The sequence below is a fragment of the Lagopus muta genome, chromosome 5 (assembly GCF_023343835.1).
Source record: "Lagopus muta isolate bLagMut1 chromosome 5, bLagMut1 primary, whole genome shotgun sequence".
In the NCBI taxonomy this organism is placed as follows: domain Eukaryota; kingdom Metazoa; phylum Chordata; class Aves; order Galliformes; family Phasianidae; genus Lagopus; species Lagopus muta.
In genome coordinates this window covers 5,101,592-5,124,713 of record NC_064437.1, presented here as the reverse complement: position 1 = coordinate 5,124,713, position 23,122 = coordinate 5,101,592, and the positions used below count along the sequence as shown (strand labels likewise).

At 52.0% G+C, this 23,122-nt stretch overlaps 1 protein-coding gene across 1 annotated transcript; it reads left to right on the top strand.

Annotated features, from left to right (window-relative positions):
- On the top strand, nt 1-3,940 carry LOC125693026 (nardilysin-like). Its single transcript, XM_048944390.1, has 8 exons — nt 1-9; nt 252-339; nt 542-661; nt 1,412-1,463; nt 2,391-2,541; nt 2,722-2,849; nt 3,186-3,331; nt 3,921-3,940. Exons 1-8 carry the CDS (start codon nt 1-3, stop codon nt 3,938-3,940), a joined length of 714 nt encoding a protein of 237 aa, XP_048800347.1.
- Nucleotides 3,941-23,122: the final 19,182 nt, after the last annotated feature.

Genomic DNA, 23,122 nt, shown 5'->3' with positions numbered 1-23,122 from the left:
ATGCCATTGGTAAAGACGTTACAGAGCACTGGTCCCAAGACAGATCCCTGGGAGATGCTGTTCGTTAACAGCCTCCACTGGGACACAGAACCATTAATCACCACGCTCTGTTTGACCCTCCTGGACTGGCCTTTCAACGTACCCAATGAGGATCTGGGGAAAGCTCAGGAAGATGGCCCTTCCTGAGAAGGGTGGTTGGGCTGAGGTGGTTATACATCATTGCGGATGCCCTTAGCCAGCTCCGTCCACAGAGGGCCAACCTTGTTCTGCTGTCTGCTGCCAACGAGGGCCAGTGTCACCTAAAGGAGAGGTGGTTTGGAACGCAGTACAGCGTGGAAGGTAAACAGTGGCTGAAACATAAAGAGTGCCTGGACTGTGCTCAGAGCAGCGCAAAACACACCGCATGGAAGCAGGGGAGTGAATCCTCCATGGGAAACTGACTTTGTCATTAGTCAAGTGCTCCATCCTGCTCTGTAATGGGACTTTGGCATCTTTTGACTCCTGCTCCCTGGGTTTGTAAGTGTGAGGTGTTTTTTGTTAGCCACCAGCTTTGCTTTGAAGGTTGCTGACTGCCCAGAGACAGAATATCCCATCAAAATAGTGAGCACATGGCAAAGCTGCCTGTGGTACAGGAAGGACCATAAACTTAAAATCCCCAAAGGTAAATGCTTTAAGGCTTTCCTAAGATGACAAAGCCCTTGTTTTTACCAGCTGGAATTTATTTGAAAGGCAGTAACTCATGCAGATCTTCACCATTTAAGCTCCAGTGTTTACTGCCAGCTCTTCTATGATCCTTTTGACACATTCATTGGCTGCAGTACGAGAGGAGCGGGTGAACTACCCTGCAACTAAGAAACCCAGCAGATCCTACAGGCTAAAAAGTGGAATCACCAGAACATTCTGAAAACGTTGGCTTCAGAGAGCCTGGCTATGGACAGAATTTGGCATACGGAACAGATGACAGTGGCAGGTTGTGAGAACAAAGAACATCACAGCTAGAGAAAGCTGTAGTCTCTTCTACAGGCAGAGAAAGATAAGAGTCTGCATTTGGGACATGTGTGGAAGATGTACTGCTCTTTTCAAGCAGAACAGCAGGTTTTAGTGTCTGCTAAGCATACATTCTGTGGAATTTCCTAGAGTTGTTTGTATTGATAATGATCACACCACGTGTCGAAGCATCCTATGAAGTACGGCTTTGTGTTTTCTAACAGTTGATATTTGTAAGGAAAGATTTGGGATTGAAAAAGAGAAGCATTTAATGATGACTTAATACAAGCAAAAATACTTCCTTATAGCTCAGTGACATTTCTCATTAGATTTGAATTGTGACCATAGAATGTGATGGAAAAAAGCTTTGCCTTTGGGAAGCTGTCACTTGCTATGTCTCACTGAAGTCTCTCTTCCCCACCAGGTTACGTTCGTTTCCATCTGATCTCTCCGTTGATACAGCGGTCTGCAGAGAAGTAAGGGCTGTGTGAGTTGTGCACGCTGTGTGGGGTAACCATAGTGCCACACACAGGGAAGTGCAGAGAGACTCGTTCTGAGCTGGAATAGAATTAGACTTCCTTTCTTATTCATCCATTTGTTGCAGTTTATCTGTCCTTTGGCAAGGGTGGCTTTGCAGCAGGCCGTCACTGTAGCGGCTGTGTGTGGGTTTCATGGTGTTATTCTGCAGTGCAAACTGTACAAAATGTGCCAGCAGCAGTGTGTGTGCCACAAGGAAGTGTTAGGGGAGGAGTTGGTCCTGCACACAGCACGGCCATGGCCCGATCCAGGGCCTTGGGGGCCTCCAGGAGCAGGTGAAGAGCACGACAGTGTGTGGAACCGTGTGTTGCACAGACTGGAGATGATGGCTCTGCACACAGTGCTCCCTTGCTGATCTTAGGCTGGCACTGCTGTCTGCAACAAATTTCATAGCGGTCTTCTCCTGGCCTGTTGAGACCCGCACAAGGAGCGCTTTAGAAGCGCCATGGGGATTTATGTTTTGCATTTTGAATTGGAATCCAGGCAGCAACAAAAATCTGGATGTCTGAGCCAGGGCAGCAATGTCCACATTGCAGTCTGATTTGCTGTAGCTCATCAATTTCCATACTGGCAAGCAGTGATCTCATTCCAGTGTTGTTGCAGTGCGCGTTCCTGTGCCGAAGTAATCCTGTCACATGTGAAGCTGGAATCATTCCTTGCAAAGAACAGTTGAATGTCAAAGTAATTCTTAAGTCGTGCGTTTGGGTGAAGGGAGATCTGCACTGTGTATTTCCCGATTTGTTAAAATGGGTTGGAGTCTCATTTTGCCCAAGTTTTCATGTCTGCTGGAGAATTTCTTGTGTGTACATCCAAGCTGATTACCTGCAGTGTTCAAGTGTTCATCTTTTGCTCTTTTCTCTGTGCAGCATAGTGTTGTTCGATACGTTTGTAAACATCCTTTCTCTCAACCTTGGTGAACCAGCTTACGCAGCAGACGTCGCCCAGCTGGAATACAAGCTGGTGGCTGGAGAGCACGGCTTAATCATTCGAGTGAAAGGATTCAATCATAAACTACCTGTAAGTACTAATTAATTTGCTAAGGAATTGTTTAGTGAAGAATATCAAGCAGAACTGAGGAATATGCCTTAGTGTCTTTTATGTTGATCAAATGATTTGTTTCTTTCAAGCATTCTATTTGGAATAATTCCAAACCGGTTGTCTTTTTCTGGAAAATGGAAAATTCTGTTTTCTTTACAGCTTCTGTTTCAGCTCATCATTGATTACTTGACTGACTTCAGCTTTACTCCAGCAGTTTTTGAAATGATAACAGAGCAGCTGAAGAAAACATATTTCAATATCCTTATCAAGCCTGAGACTCTGGCCAAGTGAGTTCTGGGGGAGAGTAAAGGAGGCAGCACTGCAGTTGTTGAGGTTGAGCAAGGAGCCCAGAAAACACTGCTCTGTGCTGGTGGAGGTTTGTTCCAGGGCAGCTCGTGGCTCTGACTGCTCAGTATATCAAACTCGAGGCTCAGACCGGGCCTGCAGGTAGCTGCTGTTCTGAAGCAGCCAGCAGCAGGGGCTGAGGCAGGGCAGGGTGAGCCCACAGCGGTGCTCTGGGTACTATCTGCCCATCTGCTGTGTGCTCCTGAGTCAGAAGTGGGATCACTTACATTAGGCAGCTCCTGGGACTTCTGGCTTTGCTTTCCTTCTGTTTATTGCAGGGATGTGCGTCTCCTGATTTTAGAACATGGCAGGTGGTCCATGATAGACAAGTACCAGACACTGATGAAGGGCCTTTCCACTGAGGCTCTCACATCCTTTGTTGAGGCTTTCGAGGCACAGCTGTTTGTAGAGGGTCTCATGCAAGGCAACTTGAACAGGATGAAAATCACCCTGACTCTTGACTGTGGCTCTGTCCATAGTTTCATTTATCTGGGATGGCCTTGGCCATTCCAGCTCTCATGGCTGGGTCTGGGACACGGACAAAAAGCTGGTCCTTCCTGAGGAGCAGCTGCCCGTTGACACCCAGTGCCAGGCCTCCAGCTGGCCCTGTTGGCTTCACCTTTGGCCCTGCCACAGATGGGGCAGCCTCTGGGTCGGTAGAGTCATCTACTCTGATACAGTTACACTGGCCTGTTCAGAGGAGCCTCTAGGGTGCCCTAGACCACACTGCGGAGCTCTGGGGGCACTCAGGTTTGCCCTAGGGTATACTGAGGATCCCTTGAAGTCCTCCAGGACACCCTGGGAAATCTGCAGGGGACGTGTGTCCTCCCCAGCAAGCTGGTGCCTGGGAGCAGTTCTGTAGGAGCTCCGTGGAGCAGAAAAACATCCCAAGGCAGTCGGTTGGGCTGTGCTTTGGGCCACAGGATTGTGTTAAGGGCTTGAAGTTATGCGGTGCTGAGTGAACTGTTGTCAGTTATCCCTAGACTATGTGATCCCTGTGTGACTATCCCTAGACTATGTGATCCCTATGTGATCCCTAGATCCCTGTCTGTGACAGGGGCACAGGCCCAGAAGGAAACAAAAGAGAGGGGGAAAAAAAAAACAGCTCACCTTTCACAGAGCAGCCCAGCCAGCCCCAGCCCTGGGACTAATGAGGCAAGGCACTTGCAGGCCGTGCGCTCTGGGAGAAGGGGAGGGGGGCAAGGGTAGGGAGATAGCAGGTGGGACTGAAAAAAACCACGGCAACAATCTCAGGAGGAATGGTGATTTACTAAATCCGACAAAATCAAGCAAATCAGAGAGAAAAGAGCGTGCAAACACGAGGTCTTACGCTAGAAGACTGCAGGTTTGGAACCACGTGCTTTTCTCCGCGGCGAACCCAAAGAGCAAAACAGCCACAGGGAGAGCGGCTGCATCCTGCCAGCAGCTCCACCCTTCCTCCTCTGCACACAAAGTCCTCCGGGAATGCCGCTCCTTCCCTCCTCTCCGAGAACCCAAAATGCCCAGAAAAGGCAGTCCACGGAACCAGAACGTTAACTCTTTCACTCACACAGTTTTACGTGATGTTAAGATGTGGAATACCGACAACAAAAAACATCACACAACCTTAACAACTGTTCAACTCTTGGCTTTCCTCTCAAGGGTGGGGTTTCCACTCTGCCCCCAAAGGCTTTTGGATGCAAGTTGTGTCACAGTTTCCCCAATGGAGCCAGCGCTGAAAGGAGCCTGGATGTGGCTCTGGCCACGGCTCCTTCTTGCTGACAAGTGCAGGGCAATGCCCAAAACATGAGGGGTTTGGGCCCACTATCCTGCTGCGCAGAACGTCCTGTGCTGGGGACAGCAGCAGTGCCAGCAGGCTTCCAAGTCCTCCCCAGCTCTGTCACAGTCTCCTTTGTGACATCACAAAGCCGGCATGACATCAGTCTTGGCACAGTCACGCTGGCAGCCTCCCGCAGCTCAGATACGCAGGGCAGCCGCTCTGTACTGGTGGTTACCTCTGGAGCTCCGCTCAAGGTAGCAGCCACTTTGTGTGTTGGATTGTTCCTTGGGAGAGAACAGGATGAAACTCACCCTGACTCCCACCCTGACTGTGGCTCTGGCCATGGTTTCATTTATCTGGGATGGCTTTAGCCGTTCCAGCTCTCTTGGCTGTGCCTGGGACACGGACAAAAAGCTGGTCCTTCCTGAGGAGCAGCTGACCGTTGACACCCAGTGCCAGGCCTCCAGCTGGCCCTGTTGGCTTGGCCTTTGGCCCCGCCACGGATGGGGCAGCTTCATGTTCGGAAGAGCGATCTTTACAGAGGACCAGAAGCAGCAGCCCCTGGGCACGGAGCAGAAGGCCTTTCAGGGGCCCTTCTGGTCGGGACTTTCAATGTACCGCATTCAGATCTGGGAAAGGGTCATCAACGTGGTCCTTCCCAAGAAGAAGCAGTCTGTTATCGCTGCTGAACAGGCTTCGAATGGGCCCTGTTGGCTAGGCCTTTCTTCCTGCCCCACATGGCTGCAATATGGGGTCAGCAGGGCTGGCGGAACGCAGAGCCCGAAGCAGCAGCCCCTGCGCGTGGGGCAGAAGGCTTTCAAGCGGCCCTTCCAGCCTGGCCTTTCAACGTACCCAATGGGGATCTGGGAAAGGGTCAAGAAGATGGTCCTTCCTGAGGAGCAGCTGCCAGTCGTCCCCGAGCACCAGCACTCCAGCTGCCCCTGTAGGCTTGGTCTGTTCCCCTGCCTCACGTGGATCCGCTCCAGGGTCAGCAAGGCTGGCGTAACGCAGGGCCCAGAGCAGCAGACCTTGTACACCAAGCTGAAGGCCCTCAGCTTGCCCTACCCTCTGGGCCTCCTTTGGGACTACCTGGCCCAAGCGGGGAAAACCTGGCTCGTCCCTCACCTCCTGACAGATGTCTGCATTCTCTGCCTGCTGAGCATTGCCCGCAGCCTCTGGAGAAAAGTAAGACCACCTCAGGAACAGGTGAGTGATTGAGGTGCACTGCACGGGAAGGGGGCTGCTGGTGGGAGCAGGGAGCCGCACAGACCTGGTCCGTGAAGGCTTCCAAGGAAAGCAGACCCCAGAAAGTCCACTACCTCCCCCAGAGGGACTCGCTCATTCGCAGATCTGACACCCCTATGCAACTGGGAGCCCCTATGCAACGTGGGGCTTGGAGGTGCTGTGAGCCCCATGTGCTGCACTGAGCGGTCCTGTGAGGCTGGCCTGCCTCCAGAGGAAGCCGAGCCCTGCAGGATAATTCCCTGCCTAAGGAGCCTGCTTCCCTTTGTCTCTGCTCATGCTGTGTTCACTTCCAGGGACCAATGGGACAAATGGACTCAGCTTCCACGGGAACAGACATCTCGCAAGGGGAAGCCATGCATTATTACGACGAGCTCTGTGAGATGAAGTCCCTGCTTCTCTTAATGGACAGATACGTGATGATCCTCCAGAAGAAGAGCAACTGCCAGTGCCAAAGGAAGAAGGAGCAATGAGCAAGGAAGCTGAGATGCTCCTCATCCACTTCCAGCTCCAGTTTGCCACTTCACACAGCGCACCAGCTGCTTCCATAAGGCACAACCTGGAAAACTTCTAAAACTTCAAAACTTTAAGATCAACGATGTGATGAACAAATGATTGGAATATGTCTGTTACTTGCCATCTTATGTCATTCATACAGATGTATAAATAAAGTGAGATTGCATAAAATTTCTGAGGAGAATGTAGGTCAGGTGTAACTAACTGCAGGACTCTACCGCCTGCCCAAGTTCTTTCAGCATATATTGATTTCCTTGTGAGCTTAACGCAACCAGACTTGAACACACAAATTCTGCAGCTTAGTCTTCACCAGTACTTCTGCTCCCAGCTCGATGCAGCGTGCTCTCTTGTGAGAACTGCAGATGCACAGTGTTTGCATACCGTTGTACAGGCGCCTACTTGTACAGCAAGCCTGCACACGTTCCTTTTCCAGCAGAAGTTCCTAGTCCTGAGCAGGAGTCTGCCAGATCCCGAACTCCTGCATGACTTGCTGAGTACTGTCCTCAATGGGTTGGGTTGTGTTTTTCTTCACTCCACACGTTTCAAAAGCCGAGGAGCAGGGAAATTTTACTGCTGCTGAAAAGCAGAACCTATCCAGAAGCGCAGTGCCACGAAAGCCAGGGACCGACTTTGCTCGCTTGGTTGCTTCTGCCCTCGTTCGCACTCCGCCATCCCCGGCACGAGCAGAGCGCCGTTCGGTGAACGCAGGGCTTTGCGGGGGGGCGGGCGGGCTCGGCCCTTCGCTATGGGGCGCTGACGAGCGCCGCCTGCGGGGCGAGAGCTGAGGTAGCGGCCCTACCTGAGGCGGCGGCCACGGCCGACCGCTGCGGCCTCGCGCGCGCCGTTGGGCTGAGGCGGCGGCACGAGGCGGGATGCCGCTGCCCGCGGCTGTTTGCCGTATTGCATCCCTTGGGCTTCAATGCAGCTCTGGTTGTAGGAATGGAATGTTGTTTCTGCATTTGATATTAAAAAGGGCAGCTAGTTTGAAGAAGTGGAACATAATGCATTTGTAACTTATCCTTAGAATCACAGAATCACAGAATGATAGAATCACAAGGTTAGAAACGACCTCCAAGATCATCCAGTCCAGCCGTCTTCTCATCACCATTGCCACCACTAGCACTAAGCCGTATCACGCAGCACGTCGTCCAGACGCCTCTTGAACACTGCCAGGGACGGAGACTCCACCACCTCTCTGGGCAGGCCATGGCAGTGCCCGACCACCCTCTGAGAGAAAAAGTTCTTCCTTACGTCTCATCTAAACCTCCTCTGATACAACTTGCAGCCATTGCCCCGTGTCCTGCTCGTCGCCTGGGAGAAGAGGCCAAACCCCTCTTGACCACAACCTCCCTTCAGGAGATTGTAGAGTGCAGTGAGGTCTCCCCTGAGCCTCCTCTTCTCCACACTGAACCATAATGAACCTCGTAAGACTTGTGCTCCAGACCCCTCACCAGTTTCGTTGCCCTTCTCTGGACACGCTCCAGGACCTCAACACCTTTCCTGTAGTGAGGAGCCCAGAAGTGAACACAGCACTCGAGGTGCGGCCTCACCAGTGCCAAGTAGAGGGGGATGCTCACCTCCCTGCTCCTGCTGGCCACACCATTTCCAATGCAGGCCAGGATGCCGTCGGCCCTCTTGGCCACCTGGGCACACCGTGGGCTCATGTTCAGCCCAGCACCAACCAACACCCCCAGGTCCTTCTCTTCTCCACACTCATCCAGCCACTCATCCCCAAGCCTACAACGCTGCATGGGGTTGTTGTGCCAAAGTGCAGGACCCGGCACTTGGCCTTGTTGAACCTCATCCCATTCACCTCAGCCCAGCGGTGCAGCCTGTCTAAATCCCTCTGAAGGGCCTCCCTACCCTCAGGCAGATTGACACCACCTCCCAGCTTGGTGTCATCTGCAAACTTACTGAGGGTGCACTCAATGCCCTCATCTAGGTCATCAATAAAGATATTAAACAGGATGGGCCCCGGTACCGACCCCTGTGGTACACCACTTGAAACGGGTCACCACCTGGACTTCACTCCATTCACCACGACCCGCTGGGCACGGCCCTGTAGCCAGTTCCTTACCCAAAGAAGTGTATATATCTGTTCAGACCACGGGCAGCCAGTTTCCCCAGAAGAAGCCTGTGAGGGACCGTGTCAAAGGCTTTGCTGAAGCCTGGGAAGACTGCGTCAACAGCCCTTCCCTCATCTACCAGACTGGTCACCCAGTCGTAGAAGGAGATGAGGTTGGTCAAGCACGACCTGCCTTTCACCAACCCGTGCTGGCTGGGCCTTATCCCCTGGACACTGCGCACATGCCGTGCGATCTCATCCAAGATGATTTGCTCCATAACCTTCCCTGGTACCGAGGGTCAGGCTAACAGGCCTGTAGTTCCCCGGATCCTCCTTACGGCCCTTCTTGAAGATGGGAGTCACATCAGCAAGCCTCCAATCCTCTGGGACCTCACCAGTTAACCAGGAGCGCTGATAGATGGCTGAGAAGGGCTCAGCAATCACCCCCGCCAGCTCCCTCAGCACCCGAGGGTGCAGCCCATCCGGTCCCATGGACTTGTGACAGTGCAGACGGAGGATGAGCTCTCTGACTGTCTCCCCTGGAATTGCTGGGGGCATATTCTGAGCAGCGTCCCAGACTTCCAGATCGGGGCATAGAAAGCCCAGAGGATAACTGATCTGGCTGTTAAAGGCAGATGTAAAGAAGGCATGGAGGACCTCAGCCCTCTCCTTGTCCTCAGTGACCACATTCCCTGCTGCATCAAGTAGAAGATGAGAATTATCTTTGGTTCTTCTTTTGCCATTGATATATTTATGAAAGGATTTTTTATTGTCTTTTACTGCAGAGGCCAACCTGAGCTCAAGTTGGGCTTTCGCCTTCCTAACTTCCTCCCTGCATACCTTAGCTACTTCTTTGTAATCTCCCTGAGCAGCCTGTCCCTTCTTCCAGAGCGTGTAGACTCTCTTTTTCTCCCTGAGTCTCAGCACTAGTTCCCGGCTCACCCACACCGGTCGTCTTCCCCTGCGGCTCACCTTACGGCACTCAGCACAGCCTGTTCTTGCGCCTTTACGATTTCGGTCTTGAGCAGCGTCCAGGCTTCCTGGGCCCCTTTACCCTTGAGAAGCGACTCCCAAGGGACCCGCGCTGCAAGCGCCCTGAACAGGTCCAAGTCCGCCCTCTGGAAGTTCAAGAAGGTAGTTTTGCTGGCCACTCTTTTGACATCCCCAAGAATGGAGAATTCTACAATTCTGAAATAGTTGACCTAAGAAGCAGAAATACTGCACGTGTCAGCAGCGTGGTTTAGAAACATAATTGCTGAATTATGTGAGTAATTCTTTCTTGCAAAACTGCAGTAGTTGTTAAATGTTCCAAACAGCGTGGGTGTAGTGTTAGGGATTAGAAAACGTATTGTAGGGTTGTTCTGTTAGGATCAGAAACTCCCAGCAGAAGAAAAACAGATGTAACAACCATCCCAGAAGCCAGGGCCTCTGCACAAGGCCAGACTGTCACCGGGCTGTGAGAGGGCTGGGACGTGACAGGCGGGCACCAAGATCCTCCCCTCTGTCCTCCTTCTGAGCTCTTCTTGGTGGAAGGGAGGACAAGCAGATATCCAGAAACAATGACCAAGGGTGGAGTGAGGGTCTGAATTAAATTAATTAAAATTCACTCTCAGCCAGCGAAGATTTATGTTTGTCCAGTGTTTGCATGTTTAGTGAAGCGTCGAGAAGATTGTGAAAAGTACTAAGTACCTAAAGTACTCAGTCAATGAGGAACTAGGGGAGAAAGAGAAGCGTCGGGCAACAGGGTATAAAAAGATGCAGCACTGTTTTGTGGGTGCTCTCCTGCTTGCAGGAGACCCGCCATTGCAATTGCAAATAAAATCTGCTTTATCAGAAGTACCGTCCTGATAAATTATTTGGATATTTCCAACGCAAGACAGACCCCTGGGAGATGCCGTCCGTTACCAGCCTCCACCAGGACACAGAACCATTCATCACCAGCCTCTGTCCGTGGCCAGGACTCCAACTGGCCCTGTAGGCTTGACCTTTCCTCCTGCTCCAGACGGTTCCAGTACGGGATCAGCAGGGCCGGTGTTACAGAGAGCCCGAAGCAGCAGCACCAGGGCATGGAGCAGAAGGCCTTCAAGGGGACTTCCCTGGCCTGGCCTTTCAACGTACCCAGTGAGGGTCTGGGGAAGGGTCAGGAAGGTGGCCCTTCCTGAGGAGCAGCTGCCAGTCGTCGCCAAGCACCAGGACTCCAACTGGCACTAGAATGTACTTTTGGGAAATCAAGTCCAGGTTTTGTATGTGGCTTGGGAACATCACTGAAGCTCATTCATTTCTGTAAGGTACATAAATACAAGGAGTACAAAAAGAAATGGAACAGGCAGTATTGGAAATGGAGATTTTGTCTTTCTAGATGCTCCAAGTCTGGTCAGGCACTTTTACCACCTGCCAGTCTGCGTGGAGCTTCGGGATGTTGGAAGCATCATCTGTAGCAAATCCTTCCATCTGCAGCTCTGCCTTCAGAAGAGCACGCGGAGGATACTGAGTGTCTTGAGCGGCCTCTGAATAACAGAGGAAAGTGATATTTGCAAGTGGTACAGACAGCAAGGACTGCTGCCGACAACCCCAAGTAATGCATAACGGAGCAGCAGATGTTTTTTTAACAGGATGAGTTAACTCTGATTGCCAAGTGCATTTTTAAGGTGTAGCATGGTGTTATTTATTACTGCAGTGCAATTCTTACAAATTTGTTAGCAGGATGTGATTATTACAAAAGTAGAGCTGTCAGTCTTCTAGCAAAAGCTTTCTGTAGAACAGCGGAGAAGAACTAAAACTCTGTAAGAGATGGCTATTTGGGACGGTGCACATGGCAGCAATGTCTGTTGTCCTATGTGCAGTTTTATGATTCAGTCTTTAACTATTACAAGCAGTTGTCGTTCAGTTTGAAGCCTGACATTTCCATCAAAAGGAATCTATGTAATTCTCAGAGGTTCTTGTTAGTGTTCTTTGTGTTTGTAGCTCGAGCTGTAATTGTGTTTTGCCGTTTCTCAGATGTGCAGTGTCTTAAGAAATTCTTGGTTCTGTTTCTGATTCATTTTTAAAACACAGCTATGCCAAACTTCTCTCAGGGGGAGCTGTGGTCCTTATCTGGACCCCAGGGTCTTTGCAGTATGACGTTGGCTGGTTTAAATAAAGCAATAGCCAAAACCAAGCACGCAGTGGGAAGTGTCCACCAGGCAGGCAGTTGTACAGAGTTGCCATGCTTTCATGTCCAAGTGAGAAATCTTTTCCTTCTCGTACTGTACGGTATGCTAGAGAGCTTGGGAAGGGGCCAAATCAGAGGTATATGTGCATGTGCAGTGCCTCAGCTTGCTCTTTCCAGGTTCTAGAAACCCTGAAATCTTGAACTGTGGACACAAGGACCCAGTAGGTGTAATGACTGTTAAGCACACGGTCTCTTTCATGAAGATGCTGTCTCTGATGCTCTGGCAGTCTCGCAGGAGTCCTCAGTGTCAGATACGGTTGCGAAACACGTTTAGTTTAATAACCAAAACTAAATGCCATCCCAAACTCTGCGTGTAACTCACAGTCACCATACCTGACTACTCCGAGATCTGCTCGGACCAGGAAATTGATGTCTTATTATTTTTGGTTATGCATAAAACAGCTTCACTGTTTTGCTTTCAGACTGATCCCGCTGACTACATGAGAAGACTGTGTAAGAGCTTGCAGCTGTTTCCGAAGGAGGATTTTCTGACAGGAGACCAACTCCTGTTTGAATACAAGCCAGAGGTGAATGTTCCTTGCATTCTGATTACGTGTCTCGATGTGAGGAAAATACAGGCATACTGTACAATGCAGGCATACACAGACATATAATTAGGCATATCACAGGCAGAGGTTTTGTATTTATTGAGTCACTTTAAACACTTAGCAAACAACTTTCCTTGTGTGTGTAAGGTTGTGATGTCTTGTTCTCCACACGCTGAGATGAAGGAGTCTCAGCTGGGTCAGGCAGAGCCACAGCTGCCGTGCTGAGTGAACTGTTGTCAGGAGTTATCCCTAGACCTCTGTCTGCGACAGAAGACAAGAGAGGGGGGAAAAAACTAGCTCACCTTTTGCAGCGCAGCCCAGCCGGCCCCAGCCCTGGGACTAATGAGGCAAGGCACTTGCAGGCCGTGCGCTCTGGGAGAAGGGGAGGGGGGCAAGGGTAGGGAGATAGCAGGTGGGACTGAAAAAAACCACGGCAACAATCTCAGGAGGAACGGTGATTTACTAAATCCGACAAAATCAAGCAAATCAGAGAGAAAAGAGCGTGCAAACACGAGGTCTTACGCTAGAAGACTGCAGGTTTGGAACCACGTGCTTTTCTCCGCGGCGAACAGGGAGAGCGGCTGCATCCTGCCAGCAGCTCCACCCTTCCTCCTCTGCACACAAAGTCCTCCGGGAATGCCGCTCCTTCCCTCCTCTCCGAGAACCCAAAATGCCCAGAAAAGGCAGTCCACAGAACCAGAACGTTAACTCTTTCGCTCACACAGTTTTACGTGATGTTAAGATGTGGAATACCGACAACAAAAAACATCACACAACCTTAACAACTGTTCAACTCTTGGCTTTCCTCTCAAGGGTGGGGTTTCCACTCTGCCCCCAAAGGCTTTTGGATGCAAGTTGTGTCACAGTTTCCCCAATGGAGCCAGCGCTGAAAGGAGCCTGGATGTGGCTCTGGCCACGGCTCCTTCTTGCTGACAAGTGCAGGGCAATGCCCAAAACATGAGGGGTTTGGGCCCACTATCCTGCTGCGCAGAACGTCCTGTGCTGGGGACAGCAGCAGTGCCAGCAGGCTTCCAAGTCCTCCCCAGCTCTGTCACAGTCTCCTTTGTGACATCACAAAGCCGGCATGACATCAGTCTTGGCACAGTCACGCTGGCAGCCTCCCGCAGCTCAGATACGCAGGGCAGCCGCTCTGTACTGGTGGTTACCTCTGGAGCTCCGCTCAAGGTAGCAGCCACTTTGTGTGTTGGATTGTTCCTTGGGAGAGAACAGGATGAAACTCACCCTGACTCCCACCCTGACTGTGGCTCTGGCCATGGTTTCATTTATCTGGGATGGCTTTAGCCGTTCCAGCTCTCTTGGCTGTGCCTGGGACACGGACAAAAAGCTGGTCCTTCCTGAGGAGCAGCTGACCGTTGACACCCAGTGCCAGGCCTCCAGCTGGCCCTGTTGGCTTGGCCTTTGGCCCCGCCACGGATGGGGCAGCTTCATGTTCGGAAGAGCGATCTTTACAGAGGACCAGAAGCAGCAGCCCCTGGGCACGGAGCAGAAGGCCTTTCAGGGGCCCTTCTGGTCGGGACTTTCAATGTACCGCATTCAGATCTGGGAAAGGGTCATCAACGTGGTCCTTCCCAAGAAGAAGCAGTCTGTTATCGCTGCTGAACAGGCTTCGAATGGGCCCTGTTGGCTAGGCCTTTCTTCCTGCCCCACATGGCTGCAATATGGGGTCAGCAGGGCTGGCGGAACGCAGAGCCCAAAGCAGCAGCCCCTGCGCGTGGGGCAGAAGGCTTTCAAGCGGCCCTTCCAGCCTGGCCTTTCAACGTACCCAATGGGGATCTGGGAAAGGGTCAAGAAGATGGTCCTTCCTGAGGAGCAGCTGCCAGTCGTCCCCGAGCACCAGCACTCCAGCTGCCCCTGTAGGCTTGGTCTGTTCCCCTGCCTCACGTGGATCCGCTCCAGGGTCAGCAAGGCTGGCGTAACGCAGGGCCCAGAGCAGCAGACCTTGTACACCAAGCTGAAGGCCCTCAGCTTGCCCTACCCTCTGGGCCTCCTTTGGGACTACCTGGCCCAAGCGGGGAAAACCTGGCTCGTCCCTCACCTCCTGACAGATGTCTGCATTCTCTGCCTGCTGAGCATTGCCCGCAGCCTCTGGAGAAAAGTAAGACCACCTCAGGAACAGGTGAGTGATTGAGGTGCACTGCACGGGAAGGGGGCTGCTGGTGGGAGCAGGGAGCCGCACAGACCTGGTCCGTGAAGGCTTCCAAGGAAAGCAGACCCCAGAAAGTCCACTACCTCCCCCAGAGGGACTCGCTCATTCGCAGATCTGACACCCCTATGCAACTGGGAGCCCCTATGCAACGTGGGGCTTGGAGGTGCTGTGAGCCCCATGTGCTGCACTGAGCGGTCCTGTGAGGCTGGCCTGCCTCCAGAGGAAGCCGAGCCCTGCAGGATAATTCCCTGCCAAAGGAGCCTGCTTCCCTTTGTCTCTGCTCATGCTGTGTTCACTTCCAGGGACCAATGGGACAAATGGACTCAGCTTCCACGGGAACAGACATCTCGCAAGGGGAAGCCATGCATTATTACGACGAGCTCTGTGAGATGAAGTCCCTGCTTCTCTTAATGGACAGATACGTGATGATCCTCCAGAAGAAGAGCAACTGCCAGTGCCAAAGGAAGAAGGAGCAATGAGCAAGGAAGCTGAGATGCTCCTCATCCACTTCCAGCTCCAGTTTGCCACTTCACACAGCGCACCAGCTGCTTCCATAAGGCACAACCTGGAAAACTTCTAAAACTTCAAAACTTTAAGATCAACGATGTGATGAACAAATGATTGGAATATGTCTGTTACTTGCCATCTTATGTCATTCATACAGATGTATAAATAAAGTGAGATTGCATAAAATTTCTGAGGAGAATGTAGGTCAGGTGTAACTAACTGCAGGACTCTACCGCCTGCCCAAGTTCTTTCAGCATATATTGATTTCCTTGTGAGCTTAACGCAACCAGTCTTGAACACACAAATTCTGCAGCTTAGTCTTCACCAGTACTTCTGCTCCCAGCTCGATGCAGCGTGCTCTCTTGTGAGAACTGCAGATGCACAGTGTTTGCATACCGTTGTACAGGCGCCTACTTGTACAGCAAGCCTGCACACGTTCCTTTTCCAGCAGAAGTTCCTAGTCCTGAGCAGGAGTCTGCCAGATCCCGAACTCCTGCATGACTTGCTGAGTACTGTCCTCAATGGGTTGGGTTGTGTTTTTCTACACTCCACACGTTTCAAAGCCGAGGAGCAGGGAAATTTTACTGCTGCTGAAAAGCAGAACCTATCCAGAAGCGCAGTGCCACGAAAGCCAGGGACCGAGTTTGCTCGCTTGGTTGCTTCTGCCCTCGTTCGCACTCCGCCATCCCCGGCACGAGCAGAGCGCCGTTCGGTGAACGCAGGGCTTTGCGGGGGGGCGGGCGGGCTCGGCCCTTCGCTATGGGGCGCTGACGAGCGCCGCCTGCGGGGCGAGAGCTGAGGTAGCGGCCCTACCTGAGGCGGCGGCCACGGCCGACCGCTGCGGCCTCGCGCGCGCCGTTGGGCTGAGGCGGCGGCACGAGGCGGGATGCCGCTGCCCGCGGCTGTTTGCCGTATTGCATCCCTTGGGCTTCAATGCAGCTCTGGTTGTAGGAATGGAATGTTGTTTCTGCATTTGATATTAAAAAGGGCAGCTAGTTTGAAGAAGTGGAACATAATGCATTTGTAACTTATCCTTAGAATCACAGAATCACAGAATGATAGAATCACAAGGTTAGAAACGACCTCCAAGATCATCCAGTCCAGCCGTCTTCTCATCACCATTGCCACCACTAGCACTAAACCGTATCACGCAGCACGTCGTCCAGACGCCTCTTGAACACTGCCAGGGACGGCGACTCCACCACCTCTCTGAGCAGGCCATGGCAGTGCCCGACCACCCTCTGAGAGAAAAAGTTCTTCCTTACATCTCATCTAAACCTCCTCTGATACAACTTGCAGCCATTGCCCCGTGTCCTGCTCGTCGCCTGGGAGAAGAGGCCAAACCCCTCTTGTCCACAACCTCCCTTCAGGAGATTGTAGAGTGCAGTGAGGTCTCCCCTGAGCCTCCTCTTCTCCACACTGAACCCTAATGAACCTCATAAGACTTGTGCTCCAGACCCCTCACCAGTTTCGTTGCCCTTCTCTGGACACGCTCCAGGACCTCAACACCTTTCCTGTAGTGAGGAGCCCAGAAGTGAACACAGCACTCGAGGTGCGGCCTCACCAGTGCCAAGTAGAGGGGGATGCTCACCTCCCTGCTCCTGCTGGCCACACCATTTCCAATGCAGGCCAGGATGCCGTCGGCCCTCTTGGCCACCTGGGCACACTGTGGGCTCATGTTCAGCCCAGCACCAACCAACACCCCCAGGTCCTTCTCTTCTCCACACTCATCCAGCCACTCATCCCCAAGCCTACAACGCTGCATGGGGTTGTTGTACCCAAAGTGCAGGACCCGGCACTTGGCCTTGTTGAACCTCATCCCATTCACCTCAGCCCAGCGGTGCAGCCTGTCTAAATCCCTCTGAAGGGCCTCCCTACCCTCAGGCAGATTGACACCACCTCCCAGCTTGGTGTCATCTGCAAACTTACTGAGGGTGCACTCAATGCCCTCATCTAGGTCATCAATAAAGATATTAAACAGGATGGGCCCCGGTACCGACCCCTGTGGTACACCACTTGAAACGGGTCGCCAGCTGGACTTCACTCCGTTCACCACGACCCGCTGGGCACGGCCCTGTAGCCAGTTCCTTACCCAAAGAAGTGTATATATCTGTTCAGACCACGGGCAGCCAGTTTCCCCAGAAGAAGCCTGTGAGGGACCGTGTCAAAGGCTTTGCTGAAGCCTGGGAAGACTGCGTCAACAGCCCTTCCCTCATCTACCAGACTGGTCACCCAGTCGTAGAAGGAGATGAGGTTGGTCAAGCACGACCTGCCTTTCACCAACCCGTGCTGGCTGGGCCTTATCCCCTGGACACTGCGCACATGCCGTGCGATCTCATCCAAGATGATTTGCTCCATAACCTTCCCTGGTACCGAGGGTCAGGCTAACAGGCCTGTAGTTCCCCGGATCCTCCTTACGGCCCTTCTTGAAGATGGGAGTCACATCAGCAAGCCTCCAATCCTCTGGGACCTCACCAGTTAACCAGGAGCGCTGATAGATGGCTGAGAAGGGCTCAGCAATCACCCCCGCCAGCTCCCTCAGCACCCGAGGGTGCAGCCCATCCGGTCCCATGGACTTGTGACAGTCCAGACGGAGGATGAGCTCTCTGACTGTCTCCCCTGGAATTGCTGGGGGCATATTCTGAGCAGCGTCCCAGACTTCCAGATCGGGGCATAGAAAGCCCAGAGGATAACTGATCTGGCTGTTAAAGGCAGATGTAAAGAAGGCATGGAGGACCTCAGCCCTCTCCTTGTCCTCAGTGACCACATTCCCTGCTGCATCAAGTAGAGGATGAGAATTATCTTTGGTTCTTCTTTTGCTGTTGATATATTTATGAAAGGATTTTTTATTGTCTTTTACTGCAGAGGCCAACCTGAGCTCAAGTTGGGCTTTCGCCTTCCTAACTTCCTCCCTGCATACCTTAGCTACTTCTTTGTAATCTCCCTGAGCAGCCTGTCCCTTCTTCCAGAGCGTGTAGACTCTCTTTTTCTCCCTGAGTCTCAGCACTAGTTCCCGGCTCACCCACACCGGTCGTCTTCCCCTGCGGCTCACCTTACGGCACTCAGCACAGCCTGTTCTTGCGCCTTTACGATTTCGGTCTTGAGCAGCGTCCAGGCTTCCTGGGCCCCTTTACCCTTGAGAAGCGACTCCCAAGGGACCCGCGCTGCAAGCGCCCTGAACAGGTCCAAGTCCGCCCTCTGGAAGTTCAAGAAGGTAGTTTTGCTGGCCACTCTTTTGACATCCCCAAGAATGGAGAATTCTACAATTCTGAAATAGTTGACCTAAGAAGCAGAAATACTGCACGTGTCAGCAGCGTGGTTTAGAAACATAACTGCTGAATTATGTGAGTAATTCTTTCTTGCAAAACTGCAGTAGTTGTTAAATGTTCCAAACAGCGTGGGTGTAGTGTTAGGGATTAGAAAACGTACTGTAGGGTTGTTCTGTTAGGATCAGAAACTCCCAGCAGAAGAAAAACAGATGTAACAACCATCCCAGAAGCCAGGGCCTCTGCACAAGGCCAGACTGTCACCGGGCTGTGAGAGGGCTGGGACGTGACAGGCGGGCACCAAGATCCTCCCCTCTGTCCTCCTTCTGAGCTCTTCTTGGTGGAAGGGAGGACAAGCAGATATCCAGAAACAATGACCAAGGGTGGAGTGAGGGTCTGAATTAAATTAATTAAAATTCACTCTCAGCCAGCGAAGATTTATGTTTGTCCAGTGTTTGCATGTTTAGTGAAGCGTCGAGAAGATTGTGAAAAGTACTAAGTACCTAAAGTACTCAGTCAATGAGGAACTAGGGGAGAAAGAGAAGCGTCGGGCAACAGGGTATAAAAAGATGCAGCACTGTTTTGTGGGTGCTCTCCTGCTTGCAGGAGACCCGCCATTGCAATTGCGAATAAAATCTGCTTTATCAGAAGTACCGTCCTGATAAATTATTTGGATATTTCCAACGCAAGACAGACCCCTGGGAGATGCCGTCCGTTACCAGCCTCCACCAGGACACAGAACCATTCATCACCAGCCTCTGTCTGTGGCCAGGACTCCAACTGGCCCTGTAGGCTTGACCTTTCCTCCTGCTCCAGACGGTTCCAGTACGGGATCAGCAGGGCCGGTGTTACAGAGAGCCCGAAGCAGCAGCACCAGGGCATGGAGCAGAAGGCCTTCAAGGGGACTTCCCTGGCCTGGCCTTTCAACGTACCCAGTGAGGGTCTGGGGAAGGGTCAGGAAGATGGCCCTTCCTGAGGAGCAGCTGCCAGTCGTCGCCAAGCACCAGGACTCCAACTGGCACTAGAATGTACTTTTGGGAAATCAAGTCCAGGTTTTGTATGTGGCTTGGGAACATCACTGAAGCTCATTCATTTCTGTAAGGTACATAAATACAAGGAGTACAAAAAGAAATGGAACAGGCAGTATTGGAAATGGAGATTTTGTCTTTCTAGATGCTCCAAGTCTGGTCAGGCACTTTTACCACCTGCCAGTCTGCATGGAGCTTCGGGATGTTGGAAGCACCATCTGTAGCAAATCCTTCCATCTGCAGCTCTGCCTTCAGAAGAGCACGCGGAGGATACTGAGTGTCTTGAGCGGCCTCTGAATAACAGAGGAAAGTGATATTTGCAAGTGGTACAGACAGCAAGGACTGCTGCCGACAACCCCAAGTAATGCATAACGGAGCAGCAGATGTTTTTTTAACAGGATGAGTTAACTCTGATTGCCAAGTGCATTTTTAAGGTGTAGCATGGTGTTATTTATTACTGCAGTGCAATTCTTACAAATTTGTTAGCAGGATGTGATTATTACAAAAGTAGAGCTGTCAGTCTTCTAGCAAAAGCTTTCTGTAGAACAGCGGAGAAGAACTAAAACTCTGTAAGAGATGGCTATTTGGGACGGTGCACATGGCAGCAATGTCTGTTGTCCTATGTGCAGTTTTATGATTCAGTCTTTAACTATTACAAGCAGTTGTCGTTCAGTTTGAAGCCTGACATTTCCATCAAAAGGAATCTATGTAATTCTCAGAGGTTCTTGTTAGTGTTCTTTGTGTTTGTAGCTCAAGCTGTAATTGTGTTTTGCCGTTTCTCAGATGTGCAGTGTCTTAAGAAATTCTTGGTTCTGTTTCTGATTCATTTTTAAAACACAGCTATGCCAAACTTCTCTCAGGGGGAGCTGTGGTCCTTATCTGGACCCCAGGGTCTTTGCAGTATGACGTTGGCTGGTTTAAATAAAGCAATAGCCAAAACCAAGCACGCAGTGGGAAGTGTCCACCAGGCAGGCAGTTGTACAGAGTTGCCATGCTTTCATGTCCAAGTGAGAAATCTTTTCCTTCTCGTACTGTACGGTATGCTAGAGAGCTTGGGAAGGGGCCAAATCAGAGGTATATGTGCATGTGCAGTGCCTCAGCTTGCTCTTTCCAGGTTCTAGAAACCCTGAAATCTTGAACTGTGGACACAAGGACCCAGTAGGTGTAATGACTGTTAAGCACACGGTCTCTTTCATGAAGATGCTGTCTCTGATGCTCTGGCAGTCTCGCAGGAGTCCTCAGTGTCAGATACGGTTGCGAAACACGTTTAGTTTAATAACCAAAACTAAATGCCATCCCAAACTCTGCGTGTAACTCACAGTCACCATACCTGACTACTCCGAGATCTGCTCGGACCAGGAAATTGATGTCTTATTATTTTTGGTTATGCATAAAACAGCTTCACTGTTTTGCTTTCAGACTGATCCCGCTGACTACATGAGAAGACTGTGTAAGAGCTTGCAGCTGTTTCCGAAGGAGGATTTTCTGACAGGAGACCAACTCCTGTTTGAATACAAGCCAGAGGTGAATGTTCCTTGCATTCTGATTACGTGTCTCGATGTGAGGAAAATACAGGCATACTGTACAATGCAGGCATACACAGACATATAATTAGGCATATCACAGGCAGAGGTTTTGTATTTATTGAGTCACTTTAAACACTTAGCAAACAACTTTCCTTGTGTGTGTAAGGTTGTGATGTCTTGTTCTCCACACGCTGAGATGAAGGAGTCTCAGCTGGGTCAGGCAGAGCCACAGCTGCCGTGCTGAGTGAACTGTTGTCAGGAGTTATCCCTAGACCTCTGTCTGCGACAGAAGACAAGAGAGGGGGGAAAAAACTAGCTCACCTTTTGCAGCGCAGCCCAGCCGGCCCCAGCCCTGGGACTAATGAGGCAAGGCACTTGCAGGCCGTGCGCTCTGGGAGAAGGGGAGGGGGGCAAGGGTAGGGAGATAGCAGGTGGGACTGAAAAAAACCACGGCAACAATCTCAGGAGGAACGGTGATTTACTAAATCCGACAAAATCAAGCAAATCAGAGAGAAAAGAGCGTGCAAACACGAGGTCTTACGCTAGAAGACTGCAGGTTTGGAACCACGTGCTTTTCTCCGCAGCGAACCCAAAGAGCAAAACAGCCACAGGGAGAGCGGCTGCATCCTGCCAGCAGCTCCACCCTTCCTCCTCTGCACACAAAGTCCTCCGGGAATGCCGCTCCTTCCCTCCTCTCCGAGAACCCAAAATGCCCAGAAAAGGCAGTCCACAGAACCAGAACGTTAACTCTTTCGCTCACACAGTTTTACGTGATGTTAAGATGTGGAATACCGACAACAAAAAACATCACACAACCTTAACAACTGTTCAACTCTTGGCTTTCCTCTCAAGGGTGGGGTTTCCACTCTGCCCCCAAAGGCTTTTGGATGCAAGTTGTGTCACAGTTTCCCCAATGGAGCCAGCGCTGAAAGGAGCCTGGATGTGGCTCTGGCCACGGCTCCTTCTTGCTGACAAGTGCAGGGCAATGCCCAAAACATGAGGGGTTTGGGCCCACTATCCTGCTGCGCAGAACGTCCTGTGCTGGGGACAGCAGCAGTGCCAGCAGGCTTCCAAGTCCTCCCCAGCTCTGTCACAGTCTCCTTTGTGACATCACAAAGCCGGCATGACATCAGTCTTGGCACAGTCACGCTGGCAGCCTCCCACAGCTCAGATACGCAGGGCAGCCGCTCTGTACTGGTGGTTACCTCTGGAGCTCCGCTCAAGGTAGCAGCCACTTTGTGTGTTGGATTGTTCCTTGGGAGAGAACAGGATGAAACTCATCCTGACTCCCACCCTGACTGTGGCTCTGGCCATAGTTTCACTTATCTGGGATGGCTTTGGCCGTTCCAGCTCTCTTGGCTGTGCCTGGGGCACGGCCAAAAAGCTGGTCCTTCCTGAGGAGCAGCTGACCGTTGACACCCAGTGCCAGGCCTCCAGCTGGCCCTGTTGGCTTGGCCTTTGGCCCCGCCACGGATGGGGCAGCTTCATGTTCGGAAGAGCGATCTTTACAGAGGACCAGAAGCAGCAGCCCCTGGGCACGGAGCAGAAGGCCTTTCAGGGGCCCTTCTGGTCGGGACTTTCAATGTACCGCATTCAGATCTGGGAAAGGGTCATCAACATGGTCCTTCCCAAGAAGAAGCAGTCTGTTATCGCTGCTGAACAGGCTTCGAATGGGCCCTGTTGGCTAGGCCTTTCTTCCTGCCCCACATGGCTGCAATATGGGGTCAGCAGGGCTGGCGGAACGCAGAGCCCAAAGCAGCAGCCCCTGCGCGTGGGGCAGAAGGCTTTCAAGCGGCCCTTCCAGCCTGGCCTTTCAACGTACCCAATGGGGATCTGGGAAAGGGTCAAGAAGATGGTCCTTCCTGAGGAGCAGCTGCCAGTCGTCCCCGAGCACCAGCACTCCAGCTGCCCCTGTAGGCTTGGTCTGTTCCCCTGCCTCACGTGGATCCGCTCCAGGGTCAGCAAGGCTGGCGTAACGCAGGGCCCAGAGCAGCAGACCTTGTACACCAAGCTGAAGGCCCTCAGCTTGCCCTACCCTCTGGGCCTCCTTTGGGACTACCTGGCCCAAGCGGGGAAAACCTGGCTCGTCCCTCACCTCCTGACAGATGTCTGCATTCTCTGCCTGCTGAGCATTGCCCGCAGCCTCTGGAGAAAAGTAAGACCACCTCAGGAACAGGTGAGTGATTGAGGTGCACTGCACGGGAAGGGGGCTGCTGGTGGGAGCAGGGAGCCGCACAGACCTGGTCCGTGAAGGCTTCCAAGGAAAGCAGACCCCAGAAAGTCCACTACCTCCCCCAGAGGGACTCGCTCATTCGCAGATCTGACACCCCTATGCAACTGGGAGCCCCTATGCAACGTGGGGCTTGGAGGTGCTGTGAGC

Excerpts from the sequence above, each read along its gene's own strand:
- LOC125693026 (XM_048944390.1), top strand. Across the intron at positions 340-541 it reads AACGCAGTACAGCGTGGAAG|CCACCAGCTTTGCTTTGAAG; the intron begins GTAAACAGTGGC and ends GTTTTTTGTTAG. Across the intron at positions 2,850-3,185 it reads AAGCCTGAGACTCTGGCCAA|GGATGTGCGTCTCCTGATTT; the intron begins GTGAGTTCTGGG and ends TGTTTATTGCAG.